The 17,674-nt window shown below is 31.1% G+C and overlaps 1 protein-coding gene across 1 annotated transcript; it reads right to left on the minus strand.

Annotated features, from left to right (window-relative positions):
* Positions 1-4,483: 4,483 nt before the first annotated feature.
* On the minus strand, positions 4,484-8,539 carry LOC105798977 (B3 domain-containing transcription factor LEC2). Its single transcript, XM_012629263.2, has 6 exons — positions 6,927-8,539; positions 6,759-6,833; positions 6,277-6,377; positions 6,089-6,135; positions 5,911-5,984; positions 4,484-5,089 (listed from the first exon to the last, which is right to left on the minus strand). Exons 1-6 carry the CDS (start codon positions 7,881-7,883, stop codon positions 4,688-4,690), a joined length of 1,656 nt encoding a protein of 551 aa, XP_012484717.1. The 5' UTR covers positions 7,884-8,539; the 3' UTR covers positions 4,484-4,687.
* Positions 8,540-17,674: the final 9,135 nt, after the last annotated feature.

Genomic DNA, 17,674 nt, shown 5'->3' on the forward strand with positions numbered 1-17,674 from the left:
CCATTTCATTTAATTCACGATTCTCATGTTCACAATTCAATTCAATTTCTCAATCCAATATACACTTCAATACCACAATAATTCATTTAATTCAAATCATATCATTTGCAATTTCCATTTAATTCACGTACAATTCAATTTCATTAAGTTCAATACTAATACATATTTATCGTTTAACTTAACGTCCCCTTTTTGCATCATTTTACACTTCAAGCATGAACTTAGTATTTCATTCCTTTCCACTCCCATTTTCTATGCATATCACACAAGATATAAACATTACACTCAACCATAGTCGCAAGCTAGTCTTTTTGAAGACTAACCACGTGATAAACTATTTTAATAAAGATTACAAACTTTAAACCTTACCACCCTTTTATGATCACAAGCATATTTCCATCTAGACATTTACCATCTCAATGCATAATTTTATAAATTTAATGTGGTGTAATCCAGCCACAACTTGGCCAAAGCCTAAGCATACACACCAAACATGCTAGCCAAATAAACATATAGTATAAGCATTATAAGCATGGATAAGCGCCACATTTATTCATGTATCAAACTTACCAACATGAGTTAATTCATAAACCATTTCTGACATTGCTACATACCAAATCATATACCAAGTATACCACATACACATACTATGAAACTTTATTTTCTCACATGAACTTTAACCATAACTAATAATGCACAATTATAAACATCATTTCTTTTCAATCGTTTATCAATTATAATCGAGCATATGGCCAATTATACACAAGTCATTCATATTTTCATCCAATTTTCCTTCTCCTCCTCTCCATTCCCCATCCTTAATGTGTATAACACTCTAAAACAACATTAACTACAATTTCACTATTCACTCACATGTATATTCAAAGCTGTCTATTCGAGTCAAAGTCACTAAATTATTTTTACCTAGAGCTACAGAACTCCAAATTAAGATCTGTTAATTTTCCCCAAAACTATATTCACATATCTTCTTACCATAAAATTTTCAGAATTTTTGGTTTAGCCAAATAGTACGGTTTATTCTTTAAAGTTTCCCTTGTTTCACTTCTTGATAGTTCTGACCTCTCTTCACTAAAATTAATTATCTCATTATATAGAATTCAGATATTGTTTCCATTTGTTTCTCTTGAAAATAGATTCACTTATTATTCTAAACATATAAACTTTATCCCATAATTATTTTTTATAATTTTGACAATTTTTCAAAGTCAGAACAGGGGATTCCAAACTCATTCTGACTCTATCTAACTAAAATTCAAATATCTCAAAATATATAACTCTTTTTCTTTATCTATTTCTTTTATATGAAAATAGACTCATTCAGCTTTAATTTCATATCTTATTAAGCCTCTAATTTAATTTTCACAATTTTTGGTGATTTTTCAAAATCAAACAACTGTTGATGTCCAAAGCTGTTTTGTTGCTAAATTTGCTCTTTCATAATTTCATTACTTCATTTCATCTTACTCAAGGGTCGATTAAATATTGAGCCCATTGTTCATCACATAACCTTAATCGATTCACATGTATTTTCACTTAACCAATTTCTCTGATGAACACCTCGTAATAATAATAGTTACACGGCGGAATCAGCACTTAGCAACCACCTTTATATTCAAGGATACGGGGAATCAGCACATGGCAACCCCTTTTATAATCAAAGATGCGGGGAATCAGAACATAGCAACCCCTTTTTTTATATAATCAAATATACGGGGAATCAGCACTTAGCAACCCCTTTGATAATCAGAATAAGGGGAATCAGCACTTAGCAACCCCTTTGATAATCAAGAATACGGGGAATCAGCACATAGCAACCCCTTTTATAATCAAAGATACGGGGAATCAGCACTTAGCAACCCCTTTTACATTCATTAATATTCGGTGGAATCAGCACACAACAACTACCGTTATAATCATAGATACCCGTTTTATTCTGAGGGTTCAACAGGGAACTCTCATTTTTTCTCACTTTTCTTTTCACTAATCAAGGTCAAATTCTCATCTTTCTCAACTTATAATAACACAGTTAACTTATTTAGCACTCAAATTATTCAATCTAGTCCAAAAATCACATTTTAAAAAATTACATTTTTGCCCCTAAAGTTTTGCAAAATTACGATTTTGCCTCTAGGCTCGTAAAATAATTTTTATTCAATTTTCTTGCATTTTAGGCCTAGCTGAACCATTTTATGACATTTTCCATTCACAATTTTCACTTATTCACAGAATTATGACACATTTTATAACTTTTACAAATTAATACTTTTAGACATTTTTATCAAAAATTACTTAGTATAAATCGTTTATCACGCTCCAAACATTCATATTCTTCCATAGAATATCAAAATACATGCATATTCTCCATGGGTAAATTTTTAAACATCAACTCTAGCTTAAATAAATGGTAGAAATAAGTAAATCATATTACGGCAATCTCAAAAACGTAAAAATCATTAAAAACGGGGCAAGGATGGACTTACTATTGAGCTTGGAAGCTTGAAAACCCTAACCATGGCTTCCCCCTTGCTAAATTAGGCCTTATGGAGAAGATGGACAAAAATTGGCTTTTAATTTTGTTTTTAATTCATTTTAATAACTAAATGACCAAAATGCCTTTAATGAAAAACTTTGGAAACATGCCTAACCATGTCCATTTTTGTCCACCAACCTAACCAATGGTCTAATTACCATATAAAGACCTCCAATTTAAAATTTCATAACAATTGGACACCTCTAACATATAGAACTCAACTTTTGCATTTTTTACAATTTAGTCTTTTTGGCTAAATTGAGTGCCCAAACGTCGAAATTTTTGAACGATATTTTCACAAAATCATTCTGTGAAATTGTAGACCATAAAAATATAATAAAAAATAATTTTTTTCCTCATCGAATTTATGGTCCCGAAACCTCTATTCCAACTAACCCCAAATTTGGGCTGTTACATACAATACTAATTACCTCGCCCAAATGACATTTAATAGATCTTAATAGAATCGTTCCTTAATTTTTTTTCTTAATTTGTGTTGATTAATATATCTGAAAGTCTAAAGTATAATTAAGTGTTGAGTTACATTAATTGAATTGGAAATCAATTTGATTTTTAATTCAATTTTTATTCATTAATCAATATTAACTATAATAAGTTAACCGATATAATATTCATTAAGTCAGAAATCATAATAAATAGATTTATCAATTCTAGTATAATCTGAAAATCAAATTTGAATTTCACCCATTATAAAAGTTAATAATTCAAATTTATTTTACTACAACTTACATACTTGAAGTTATCAAAACTCAAAAAACTTCCAACTAAATCAACCTGGATTAATCTGAACCAAATTTATACCCAATGGGCTCCAACCCGACCCGATCCCATAGGAACATCAGCCAGACCTTGGAAACCTGATACCCTTACTGAAATTTAGAGCCTGCTTTTTGTATTTACATGCATGGCATAGTTCATATTTGCCCATTTCAGCTAAGTGCTGCCTATTTAGTTGTCAATTGGGCCTACAAGCATGGCATGTTTACAAGGTTTTTGCTAATAATTTTAAGCCCAAGATATGCTGGGCTGGTTTGGCATGCCTTGAGCCCAATCATTGTATTCGGGTTTGTTCCGAGCTAAATATTTTGGGTTAATTTTATTAAGCATCCTAAGCTATGGAAGAAAATTTTAAATTAATCTCTAAACTTCAAAATGTTCCAAAAATATGCTTCATATTAGGTCTTTTTATTAGCCAACTCGTCAGTCTTGACATTAAATGACAACTCAAATTAGTTGTGTTTAACGATGATATATACTTTGGGTTAATTTATCAAATGTCTCTAAACTATAGGAGAAATTTTAAAATAGGTTTTATTTGATAAACTGAAAATTTGAGTGTTGAATAATTAATGATTGAAAAAAATTAAATATTGAATTTAACTTATAAAATATGTCGTATATTACTGAAAATTAAGTACGGATTATAATTAGACTATTTAATAAATGTAATTTTAAATTATGAAAAAATTATTTTACTTTTTTAGTTTATTTTTAAAAACATTTCAAGTTATTTTAAACAAGGTTAAATTTTAATTAAAGGATAATATAATGTTAACAAAATTTTAAAAATATTAAATTTCAAAATAAATTATCAAATTTTTATTTTATATCATTCTAATTGTTTGGTTAAATTCCAACTTAGATTTTATATATTTGAAGTTAATATATTTTGTTTTAATACACCAAAACTCTTGAGACAAATTTTAAATTAATAACTAAACTTTAAACCATATAATTCTAATCTCAAAATTTCTTAATGAGAAATTAAGATATTACTGAATCAACCTCAAAATCCACATTATCATCATCAATCATGAAATAACATTCATGTTCATGAACATCAATATTTATGGGTATAAATAAAAGTAACAAAAGAAAGTAAACAAGAGAAAATTCTTAACTATAATTTCTTTCCACCCCAATTGGGAATCATTTACATTGAAGGAGAAAATAAACATTGAACTCTAATAAAAGAGAAAATTTTCAAATATATATATATATATATACACCTTTCATATATGTTATCTATAAAGGAAAAAACAAGAACCAATTTATTATTTTGATTCTAAACTGTTGTGATGAGCCCATGAATCCTACCACTGATATGCTTCCATATCAAAATGAAAAATTGTATTGATTTACCTCAGGTAACATATCAAGACCCCCATAGCAGTCGTCAAAGTTGATAGAAATATCATCGACACTTCTCGACAACGATGGCGTTTGACCAACGTTGTTAGGTAAATGTCTGGTTTCCTCTGGGAACATCGTATGTGAACCATAAGTAGAATCCATAGGCAAAGTCATGATTAAATCATTAGGTTCTTGTTGCTCCATAAATAACTCTAAAGATGTTGCTTCATCATCTTTAGACTGGGATGTAAATGGCAAATACATATTGCCAATGTTGTTGCTGTTGTCGTTGCCTTCTTCGCCATTATTGTTTACGTTATGATAGTATTGTTGATTGCTTGAAGACTCGACAGCAACCGTTGCCACCTTTGTTATAGAAAAATACTGCAAAGAAAAATGCAATTAGAAGATAAACAAATAATACGAGACATTAAAAACACAATAGCTTTGTATTTTAAAGAACTGGGTGATCTTTGTTTCTCAAAAATAGTGAGAATATTTAGATGGTTTTCTTCTTACGTTATCATAAGTTAGACAAAAAGGAACAGACACTAAAAAGAAGCATTGTATGGGGAAAAGGGATCAAAATTCAACAGATTTTGTCTATATTTGAGTATTTTCTGGCAAATGGAACGTGCACATATAGGACAAATAAATGCAGGTGTACGTAATTACAAACTCTTTTTTGTCTATATATATCTACGGTGATAATATTCGTTACATTCACAATCAAAATCGAAATAAATACAATGTCATCAAACATGTTAAGTACTAAATGGTCTAAATTATTCGAATTTAACTTGAAAAGATGATTCAAATTTAAGCCGAACTTAAGTTTTGGAAGTGAAACCCGGTTTCAAGTCAAAGCTAAACTCCACTCAATTAAACTCCTAACTTCAGTTACAAGGGCCACAAAGATGCAGTGCACACGTGACCAATCCTAGCTGTCCTCTTAAAAGGTAAGTCTACTGCCAACACATCATCAGTTACGTGTCCATTAAAGTTATGTTATTTTGTCCATTCTAACCCTTGTTTTTTGTAGGCACATGATATTGCCAAGGAAATATAGGAAAAAGACAAGGGCATTACTGTCCTCCAGCAAAGCTAAAACCTTTTTTTACCTTTCTTTTTAATTTTCAAATCCCACATTGAATTTTTCAATAAATCTTAATTACTAAGATTAATAAGAAAAAACAAAAACTCACAAGGTTCTTGCTTTCATCCTCATAAAGTGTAAGGGAATCTCCAGTTCCTAGTCCATTTTGCTTTACAAAATCCCCTGATGAATTGAAAAATGAGATTATAAACACAATAAAATGCAAAAATTCATATAACAAAAGGGTTTCAAATGAACAAAAAAGTCATTAACAATGAAGGGTTTACCAGTGTTTTCCAGCACATACATTCTGCTCTTATTATTGGACCAGAACCTGAGACATCAAATGAACAAATAGAGTTAAGAAATAAAATTCGAAACCCTTTTAAAAGGTGACATCCAATAAATCTGTCTAAACCCGTTTTTCGAAAATGAGTAAAAGACGGAATGGAATCAAATTTTGAGAATGAATTACTTGTATTTGAGGGTCCACATATGGTTAGAGTATACATCCTTGATCATAACTTGGATGCCTTCTTTATCAGATAGTGGTGGAAGGTTTACCTCTGCGTCTCTCTGGTTTTAAGATAAACACCGTAGATAAAACATAAGATTAGAGCATAATTAGTGAAAATTAATAATAAACCAGTATGCAAGATAATGATCATTCGTTTTGCAAATTAGAAGATAATTACTGCCTTGACAAGACTGTTATATTTTCCTTTTACTGTGATGATTTTTAGTGTGCGAGAATCGAGAAGTCAAGAAACGATTAATATTAGTTATTGAACAGTGTAAAGATGACAACAATGTTGCAGTAATCAATGAGACGAAATGAAGGAATAGTTATTGGTTGGCTCTCTTTTTTTACTTATTTCTCTTCTTTCAATATTCTTTAAAGTGGAAGAACGGGCCTTGAGAATGGCCTCATGGATCAATCAAGTAAATTAACCTCACCTTTGGAAGAACTATTCTCCCAAGGGACCCAACATCACTGTTCTTCAGCTCTTTCTTTAGCACCACCCTTAGTCTCTGCATTATTCCAAGTTATAAAGAATTTCAGTCATTAGTGAAGATAATGAAATTCAAAACTCAAAAAGATCAACAAGTTTTTCAAAAACGCACCTGGTTATCTGGTGTGCAAAACCTGTATTGATCCTTTTTGTTATCCTTGTTTTTATTTGTATCAGTGTCAGCACCAGAGTTTATCAGTCTCCTTGCATCTACCTGTGTTGAAGCCCCTGAATTAGCATTTCTTTGGAGGCTTCTTTGCCGTGCCAACTTTCTGTTAATCCTTGCAAGCTTTGTTCTATAAGGATCATTAGTTCTTCTCTCTTGTTCCTTACGTACCCCAAATTCAAACCCCTTTTGCCCCGTAAAGAAAGGATACACAGGAGCCTGCTCTATGGAACGGTTGTATGGGAATTGCAGGCTCTGGTTAGGTGACAAAAGCTGTGATGGATGTTGAAACTGAGAGTTCATTGGTTCAAACATGGAGAAGTCCGAATTCTGAGACCAATCCATGTTTGAGGAGGAATGGATGGTTGTTGTGGTGGTGATTGGGGTGGTGCTGGAGGTGGCTGTGGTGGAGAAAAAGGGAATGTAAGAATTCTCCATTAGGACGAAGGTGCAATGTGATGATGATGAGTCTAGGGGATTGCAGTGCTGGTTACGATCAGAGAAGAAGGTTGATGAGAGTGCACTACTTTGTGTGTGTTCTTCTTTTCTGTTTTGAGTAAGAACAAAGTGTGGCTCAATAAGGTCATGGGGCTGTAAGATGCTTCCATTAGGGTGAGTCCAGGTGTGAAAAAAGCGTGAGAAACGCGTCAAGTGGTGCAGAGGGATCGGTTGTGGAGAGAGAAAAAGACCATGAAACTGCAAATAGAGAGAGAGAAGAGAAACAACGAGAGTCAAGTAACGAGAGATTGCCAATGGGGTGGTGGGTTGGCTGACAAGTGGCCGGAGAAAGGTGGTTTCGGGATACCCATCTGACCAGTGAGTGTGCTTGAGATAGTGTTGGCGCCACCTTTGGTTTAAATGTGGCCCTAGTCTTGGGCTGATTCTGCACAGAACACCATGCATTGTTCCTTGGCTAACTCATAACCTTCTGCGTTGAACTATGTAGTTGGTGGCTAAGGATTGGAGTTTTAGTTTTTAAACTTTACAACCTGTGTTTTCTTGTTTGTTTTTGTTTTCTTGGTTTTTGAAATTGGTTTTAGATAATGCCTCTATTTGTGAGTAAAACAATGGTGGAATGGTTTGGATCAAGGTGTGGCTGAAATCAAATAAGGAATATCGGTTTCCATGAGGGTTGTCTTAGATGTGTGTTTAACTTCACAATGTTTGTCATCCACTCCACTCTGCGGCTTTTTGGATGCCATATCCGGCTTGTTTTATCATTTACTTGAAGGATCAAAACCTGCCATCAGGTTCAACCTGTGGAAAAGACAAAATGAACTGAAAAAATTGGTGATTAATGCATGAAAACATTGTCTAAAACACTAATCAGTAACCATATGCCTTTGATGTCGGAAAAACCGAGGTGAAAATTGGAAATTGCAGTAATTGGGACTCATTGCAGGGCCGCATTTCAAGTATTAAAGTGTCAAAGACCAAAAGAAGGCAATCAACGTGAGGGTATCAAAACAAGTTAATGATATATTTATGGCTATATCAATATGAAACCTGGAAACTGAGACATTAAATGCTCAGAAACTATATTGGCATCTTAACTACGACCCGAGAAAGGCATGCGGATGCTCTTAGAAACCCAGCCAGATTAATGGGATAAAAGAACGAACAGTCAAATCCTACTTTACTAAAGAATGATATTTCCATAAGAACAAGAACCTTTTATTTAAGCATGAAGTGCATCGCTAAGCTGATTATAAGGTGGTTTTCTGTCCGTTGTCACATGCAGACAGTAGGGACAGCTTGTATATATCTTATCAGGAATACGAAACACGTATGCATCTACACAATGCTAAATCTTGTTCTTACCAACATGAACATAATTATGAAATCTTCATTTCAGTAGAAAAATCCTAAGATGGACCTGAAATACAGATAAACATATACAACATGCACCATGGTAACTTGAAGTTATAGATGAAATGAGGTATTCCAGGTAGGTGTTTTCTCTATTTACAATAATGAGTACGCACACAGGTGGTCCGAAAATGAGTGCCGGAAATCCTACACTCTTAAATTAGAACAAGCAGCATAAGAAAAAGAAAAATGGTTAGATAGAATTTGAACAGAGAAAACTAAGAAATCAACTTGATATATCAGCTTTGACAAGAAGGCTTTTGATTACTTACAGAGCAAGTCTCAATTCTCTGCCTACATAGGAATGATCGAAAGGCCTCTGTCCATCACTAAAGATGATTCTACAACTTATACCTTTGAGTGATTTTCGGATTTTGAAGCAAGAGAAGAAAATTCAGAAATGGTAATATATAAGGAGTTTTTCAGGAGAGAACTTGTTGAATGAGGTGATTCACAGGCACAAGTTTCAACTATATAGACCAAGAGGCAGAGCTTCATGCAAGCGATGAGGCCTAGATATGCAACACTTGCCGAAGATACCTATAGCTGTCAACATCTAGAACGTAACGCCAAACACGTTGAATGAGTGCCATTAATTTTATTCCACGAAGACAATGTTAGGTAAGATGGAATCGCTTTCTCGTTCATGTCGACTTTTTTATTTGTACATTTTTTGGAAAAAAATTACAAAATAATCACTTAAAAATATAGATTGACAAACATGTCCTACCATTTAAGCCAAACAAAGCCAATTGCCCATTATAGACACCGGTGTTTATAATACCATCTTATGACAGATGCTTGCAAGAGAAAGCAATTCAAAGACTCCGGCTTTAGGTACAATAGACTAAAATTTCAAGGCAGCATTACACATAATGACAACAAATCAGAAATAGCTATGTGAAACTCTAAATTTAAGAATGTAAGATATGTTCAAAGGTGGAGGTCTAAGGCCAACATCTCATTAACCTTTAAAACAATCAGAGTTCTGTTTCAATACTTTATAAAGTCGCATTAGGCACCTTTTTTACTGAAAAAAGCTTATGGTAGACTGGCGCATGACCTGGAAACCGGCTTCTAAAGATTTATTGATAGAGGAGGAGATTTTACTTAACGCTTTCGCATTAAAGCTGTCATACCTGTCCTAAGTCCCAACATAACATTTGTGTTATCTTTGAAATAAAGAAGAGTACCTATATATGGTAAAAATCTGGCCACAACATGTTTAAGCATAATCACATAATATGTCCTTAAATTCCAATTATTTCACTTAAGGAAAAGTTTAAATACAATTTCCTATCTATGTCATGATTATTCAACCTCTAATAAATCTTTGCATTCAAACTTTTGGTCCTGTGATTAATGCATATGATTCAAATAAGAAAAGAATCTTTTCTTCCAAATCCAAAAACAAAATAATAATAATAATAAAACCTTTAACAAATAACTTAAAATAAGAATAACATTCATAATATTGAGTCAAATGAAGTTAACATTGGTCTCTAAAGGGCCCTAATATCTGAAAGTGATTTCTCTATCCATATTCATACAACACTGCATTTGACTATGTGGAAAATAGCTTCTATCTATATTATCCAAACTCTAACATTCATGTCCTACGCATATTCATATATAATACTTCAAATATATAAAACTTAAATAAATACATGTACACATAACACATATAAATACATACCTATGTCGAATGTTCAACTCTGAATTAATCTCTTTTTCTCTGACTTGCATTGAATTTCCCATTGAAGCGTTACAATTGTTGGAAAGGGGGCAGTATGACAGACTCTATATTATTGTAAGCAATGTGGAATGGTTTAAGCATTGTACATGAATGCAGTGGCCCGATGCCATTTTCTGGTCACAAGAAGTACATCGTCCTGGGCCATGGAGAAATGAAAGCAACACTTCAGCACGAGATAGACCCAGCAAAGCTCTACCCTTTCCTAAACCTGAATTTTCAGGACTGACCTGGAAACCGGATTCTAAAGCTTTATTCATAAAAGAGTAGATTTTACTTAACATTTTCGCATTGAAGCTGTCATAACTGTCCTAAGTCCCAACATAATATTTGTGTAATCATCGGAACAAAGCAGAGTACCTATACATGGTAAAAATTCTACTTATGCTGATATGTAACATATGTTTTCTAATTCTTCAATTTTATGACAAAAAAATTACAGAACTTAGCCAAGGTTTACAGTTTGCACTATCACAGCAATTCCTTCAGTAAGAACTGAACTCCATATCTCAGCTTGAAAGATTTAATGATCATCAAATGGACAGAAAATATTTAAGCAGAATCACTTAATGTGTCATTAAGTTCCAATTATTTCAATTAAGGAAAGGTTTAAAGGCAATTTCCTATGTCATGATTCAAATAAGAGAAGATATTTTCTTCCAAATCCAAATAATAAAAATAACAAAACCGTTTAATAAATAACATAAAATGAGAAGAACACTGGTGATATTGATTCAAATGAAGTTAACTTTGATCTCTAAAACGGGAATAATATCTGAAAGTGATTTCTTTATATCCATATTCATACCACACTGCATTTGGCTTATGTGAACAATAGCTTCCATCTATATTATCCCAATTCTAAAATTCATGTCCTATGCATATTCATATACTTACAAATATATAAAAACTTAAATAAAACAATAATTACATACCTATACCCAACATTCAACTCTTTTGACTTGCGTTGAATTTCCCAATGAAGCGTTACAGTTGTTTGAAAGGAAGCTCTATAACAGTAGCAATGTGGGATTGGTTCAAGCATTGTTCTCAAAAGCAGTGGCCCAATGCCACAACAAGAAGATCTCCCCTGGGCCATGAAAAAGAATTCAAGTGACACAGAGATGGGATAGACCCAACAAAGCTTGATACTTTCCAAGACCTGAAATTTCAAAACTGGGTCAAGTTTGGACGAAGAAAAAGACCAAAGACCCTCAAAGAAGACACATGTCGAACATTTGGCATTCATACTTTCAACATGTCGATCAATTAAGCTGCCACCTTCTCTTCCTCTGCTTCCATCCATATGGTTTGCATGGCTAAGAGACTTAAGACACAAACTGGGAAATCATTGCAAGTGAAATGAAAGTAAACTATACTATACAATACTCACATGCAGTTTTTTGGCAGGGATAAACTAAGGATACTCAACAATGGCAGCCATGATTAGAGCAATGACAAGATATGAGGGATGTGAGGTGAGGATCATGGGATTCATTGATGGCTCAGTACTAGGAAAACAGAGGACAATGAGATGGAAGTTCTTGAATTGAATTGCAGCAATTTCTTCTCTGATGAAATTCTTTCCTACTCTATTGAAGACCACAACATTTTTTTAATTTTGATAGTGGGATAATCTCAAAGTTATCATAGAACCAAATTTTTTTTTTTAAAATGCCAAATATGGAAAAAAAAAGATACAAAACCCAAATTGAGAAAAGTTATTAGGGACTAGATGTTACATTATCCTAAAATATAATACAAATAAAATAAATTTTGTTTAAACTTGAAAGTTATGATAAATTTTTGGGTAAAATGCACTAGAGGTCACCCTAAAATAGTATTGTTCCTCTTCTAGTCACTTTAAATTATTTTTGTCAATTTAGTCACTGCCATTAAAAAATTTGGCCACAATGGTCACTCAAACTACCTAAAAAAAAAAAGGAAAATTTATTATTTTTGACCCTTTAAAAATTACAAAATTTTAAGTTAATCTCTTAAATCTTCATAAAAAATACCCATATTAAATAACATAAAAAGTGCTAAATCCAACCTCCGATATACTTCCACCGCCGTCTTCCCCCACAATCTCATTCATTTCCTCCTTCGATCTTGACACTGAAGTAAATTTCTTAATTACCCATATTTTCCCATTTATTTATTTTCTAACTTGCACCAGTTTTTCAAATGCACCATAATTATTCATGTTTTTCATTTATTTATTTTCCAACCAAAGTCAATAGTGACATCAATAGTGGAGGAAAAGGACGGTATTGAATCAGTGGTGATGTTTTTCAGGGCAGAAACCATGACAGAATATTCTTGTTCGGGTGAAAGATAACAGAGCAGAGACGGTGGTGACATCATAAAGGGCGGAGCTACAGTAAATCGATGTATTTTCATTTACCTAAGCATAAAAAATTAAAACTTCACGGGTATAGTAACGGTGTTAATTGAAATTTTATAATTTTTAAAGAGATAAAAAGAACAATTTTTCCTTTTTTTTTTCTTTTTTTTTTTTTTGCAAGTCCAATCAACAATTTGATTAAAATTGCCTAAATTTTATTTTGGGTGCAGTCTGCTTCGAATATCATCAAGATATTAGGTGTGGAAAAATACTTATTTGAGAATTAATTCAAGCTTATTGGAGATTCGATTTTGGGTAAATTAAGATTGCTCCAAAGATCACCTATATTTGATTTTGAAAAAGGTTTTAATAAAATAATATTTAAGATTTAAAAATACAAATGATTTCTTACATCATTTTTGTAAAAAAAACTGAATGAAAATCATATAAGATATTTTCATGCCTTTATCTCTGGATTAATTTAAATTGATTAAAAATTGTATAATTCTTAAAAATATGGTGTATTTACAAAAACGTTTTTTTTAATTTAATTTCTTAATTTATTTCTATTTAATTTAATTTAAAGATAAACAATAATCACACATGTGGATTCATCAAAACTTGGTTAGAGTGGAAAGCTTCGAAACTTAGTTCTCTTTTGGACATACATATTCAATTAATAAGGTATTTATTGTATAATATAATTTCTTTAGATGAGTGACCTAAAGACTGTCCAATAATGATTAATTATATTAATTAGCATGATTTTATTATTTGTTTGTGTTAAATAATAGAGTAAAATTTGAAAGTTAAAATATACTCTAAATTTTTATATATTTCAGATATTTAAAATTTAATTTCTATTTTTATTTTAAAAAATTTAGCTCTTCTTCTTTTTAAATTTATAATTTTAGGTCTTGTTACCACAGTTAATATTCTTTTATTAAATTTATTGATGTCACTTGGAGCTAGAGGTGCTCATGTGCCGGGCCGGGCCGGGCCCATAAAATTTCGGCCGGGTCCTATGCCTGGCCGGCCCGCCTCAAATATGGGCCTAAGATTTTGCTCGAGCTCGGCCGGGAAAAATCATAAGCCCGGCCCGACCGCCCGGCCCATTTTATTTTAAAATTTTAAAAATTAAAAATTATTTTAAAATATTTTAAAATATTTTGAAATTAAAAAAAATTTAAAAAATATTTTTAAAATTAAAAAATTAAAAAGTATTTTAAAAATATTTTAAAATTTAAAAAATTAAAAAGTATGTAAAAATATTTTAAAATTAAACAAAATAAATATATTTATTAAATCGGGCGGGCGGGCCGGCCAAAAAGTGGTGCCGAGGTCTGCCCGCTTTCTAAACGGGCCTCGTTTTTTTTGCCCAAGCCCATATTTCGGGCGTATATTTTTACCCAAACCCTCCCATATTTCGGGCGGGCCGTCGGGCCGGGCGGCCATGAACACCTCTACTTGGAGCCATGTAACAATAAAAAAAAAAACATTGAAATGTTTATGTGGGTTTTTATTAAAAACATTCATTCGAACTCGTCATGATAAAATAAATTTTTTGCTAGAATAGAGTTCCTAAAAAAAACGGCATCTGCATTTTGATTAAAATAGTCAACAATATTAAGAATCGAGACTAACTAATGACATTATAAAAGTAGAATGATCAAATTATTTTAAAAATTAATTAAAGTATATAGATTAAATATTAAGTTCCAACATAGTATGGGCTAAAATTGAAGTTTGGCGAAAAACGAAGCAAGACAAATCCAAAAGAAATGAAAAGCATAATACATTGCCTTAAACGAAGTAAGATCCTTAGGGCATTCAAATTAAATATCACGTAACATTTTAATCAAAAAATTAATGGTTTAATTATTTGGACTAATTAATAATATTATAAAAGTCTAAATTAAATTACATTACAAATTAAAATGTAATAATTAAATATAAAATATAAGCATAATACATTGCCTTAAACTAAAATTTAACCACTTCTTTTAAAAGAAAAGAAAAATAACTAGTTATATAGATTAAAGTTAAAATAATATTTATTATTTATGTCTTGATTAATTTAAATTAATTAAAAATAATGTAAAGCACTTCAAAAACAAGCTAATTTCTTTATATTTTTATTAATTAAGTTAATTTAATTATAGATAAATAATAATGGTAGATGATAATTTTTACGACACAAAGTTTTACTTTTATAGCTCGATTGAATCAATTTTGCATGACGAAGATACTATAACATTTGTAGTTTCTCTCCTTTAAAGTTAAAATTTATTATTAACAAATTTTAGTTTATTATTAATTAATATTTAGTTTAAGTTAAAATTCACATTGACCATTTAATTTTAAATTTATTTTACATACTATCGAATTTCATTTTAATTGAAATTTATATTGAATATTTTAAATTTAAATATATATATTAATTTGAGATAAATTTACTTTAATATTTTATTTTATGCTAATTCAAATATATATTAAATATTTAAAATAAATTAAATAATATTGTATAAAATAGATAGAAAAATTAAATGTTTATTAATAATAAATTAATTTTTATTAATCATTACCAACAACATAAGGAAGCAAGGGTTGAGAATTTGAAAAGCCTTGTTTGGTAATAAAATATGCTTATTTTGTTTCATAGCTACTCCATTTCGAAAATATACTATAGATAATAAATAAAAGGTTACTCCATTTCGGTAAAAGATTCACGCCCAAGTTTCATAATTTTGGGTTTGCTATCTCGTTCAAGATTTTCCTACTCTCAGAGAGAAAGGTCCTTCCCTTTTGGGCCAGTTGTGGGAGAGGAGGGATTCAAATCCCAACACCATGGTTCGTAACCACGTGCTCTACTCCTCTAAGCTACAGGCCTCACCTCGTATCCATTGAATTTGTTCCCAGGAATACCCTAAAAGAAGTAACATTTCCTCTCCCCAACCATTTCGAGTTAAAAAGATGTGAAAGTGCCTCTCTCTCTATAAGAACAATGCATTCCGAGGTATGAAGTAGGAGAGAGGAGATTTCATAATTGGGGTTTTGAATAAAACAACATTTTCATTTTTCATCCTTATTACTTTTTTTCAATAAAGGGTTAATTCCCTTTCCTCAATTTGTAAATAATTTGGTAAAAAAATAAAATTAATGTTTAGTGAACTTAACACAAGATTTTTATTAATATTTTCCTATGTATACAAAAGATTGTAATGTAATTAAAATTTTAACATGAGAAACTTTATACATGTAAAGAAAGGAATAAATAAAAAGCAAATTAGCCCGTATTAGAATGTATTAGGTAGAGGTATTTATCAGTCAAGTCGGGATTAAATATGTAGTACACATTATGTTTTTGGCACTATTAAAATATAAGTTTAAAATTTTGTTCAAGATTATTCATATTTGTAAATGATTAACCTAAACTGGCTTTAAGTCCATCTATATTATTTTTAATTTAATATTTAATATTTTAGATAGTTTTTCTTGTATTAAAATTCTAAATTTAGACAATTTAACATAATTTTTAATGTTTACATAGTATTGTATTATTATATATTTAATTTTAAGTTATATAAGTTGCATAATATATAAAAATAAGATAAAATATTACAAAATTATAAACGGGTTAATTAGACTTTGAATGTTGAAGCCCAATTCTAGCTAATATTTTAAATAGGCCTAATTTTTTGTCAAAACTCATTTTTTGGTCATCAATTTTTTTGTCCAAACTCTTCTATAATTTCGATAGATTGTTGATCGTAGACGGGTAACTCAACTCATGAACATATCTAATTTAGAATTATATAAAAACCATGGTATGTTGGTAAGATTAAGATTTTAAATTTTTGAACACTTAAATTCAAATTTTATCATAGCGGAAGCAATTTATTTAGCTTTACATCCATCCCAAAGTATCATTTCTAACACATCGGTGGGGTAGGCTTGGACACGTTGAGTATACCCAATAAATGTATCATAAATTTTTACTGAATGTGACATGGGATCTATATATTTTTGAACATCATCAAATTTCAATCTAGTAAATTTTTGGTGTCAAAACCATTTTTAAATTTGAAACAAAATGGGGATCGGCTTCGAAAATGAAAATGGGAGTCGCCACCGATCTTTTATTGGGGTGTGATCGGCTCACCTTAAAACGATTTTGGTTTACGAGATTTGAGAAAATAGGTTCGGGAGTCGGTTACGCACGAGGAAGGGTTAGCACCCTCGTAATGCACAAAATTGGTACCGAATCGATTGTTTAATGTCTTAGTGTCGAGAATTTGAAAAGATTTTAGAATACAATATTTTGAAAAGAAAATTTGAATAAAATGAATCGGAGGATGAAACTCATTTATTTCAAGGAAATAGATTGTCACACTCAGTAAGTTAGAGTATAACATTTTAAATCCGCGAAATTAAGTTATTCTCTTGACTTTTAAAACTATGCATAATGATATCTGATTATTTGGGTCAAATGAGAAAATCAAAACCCAGTAAGTTAGGGTTCAATTTCACAAAATTCCTAAATATCAAATATTGCCTTTATTTTAAACCCAGGATAACAGAATGTCACATCCAGTAAGTTAGGATCCAACATTTTGAAATCTTGAAAGCTTTATTTTTTTAAAATTATATGGTTTTACCGAAATGAAAACTTGATCATCCAAATTCATCGAGAAGAATTGAAACCCAGTAAGTTATGACACAATT

This window comes from Gossypium raimondii, chromosome 9, assembly GCF_025698545.1.
Source record: "Gossypium raimondii isolate GPD5lz chromosome 9, ASM2569854v1, whole genome shotgun sequence".
Classification (NCBI taxonomy): Eukaryota; Viridiplantae; Streptophyta; class Magnoliopsida; order Malvales; family Malvaceae; genus Gossypium; species Gossypium raimondii.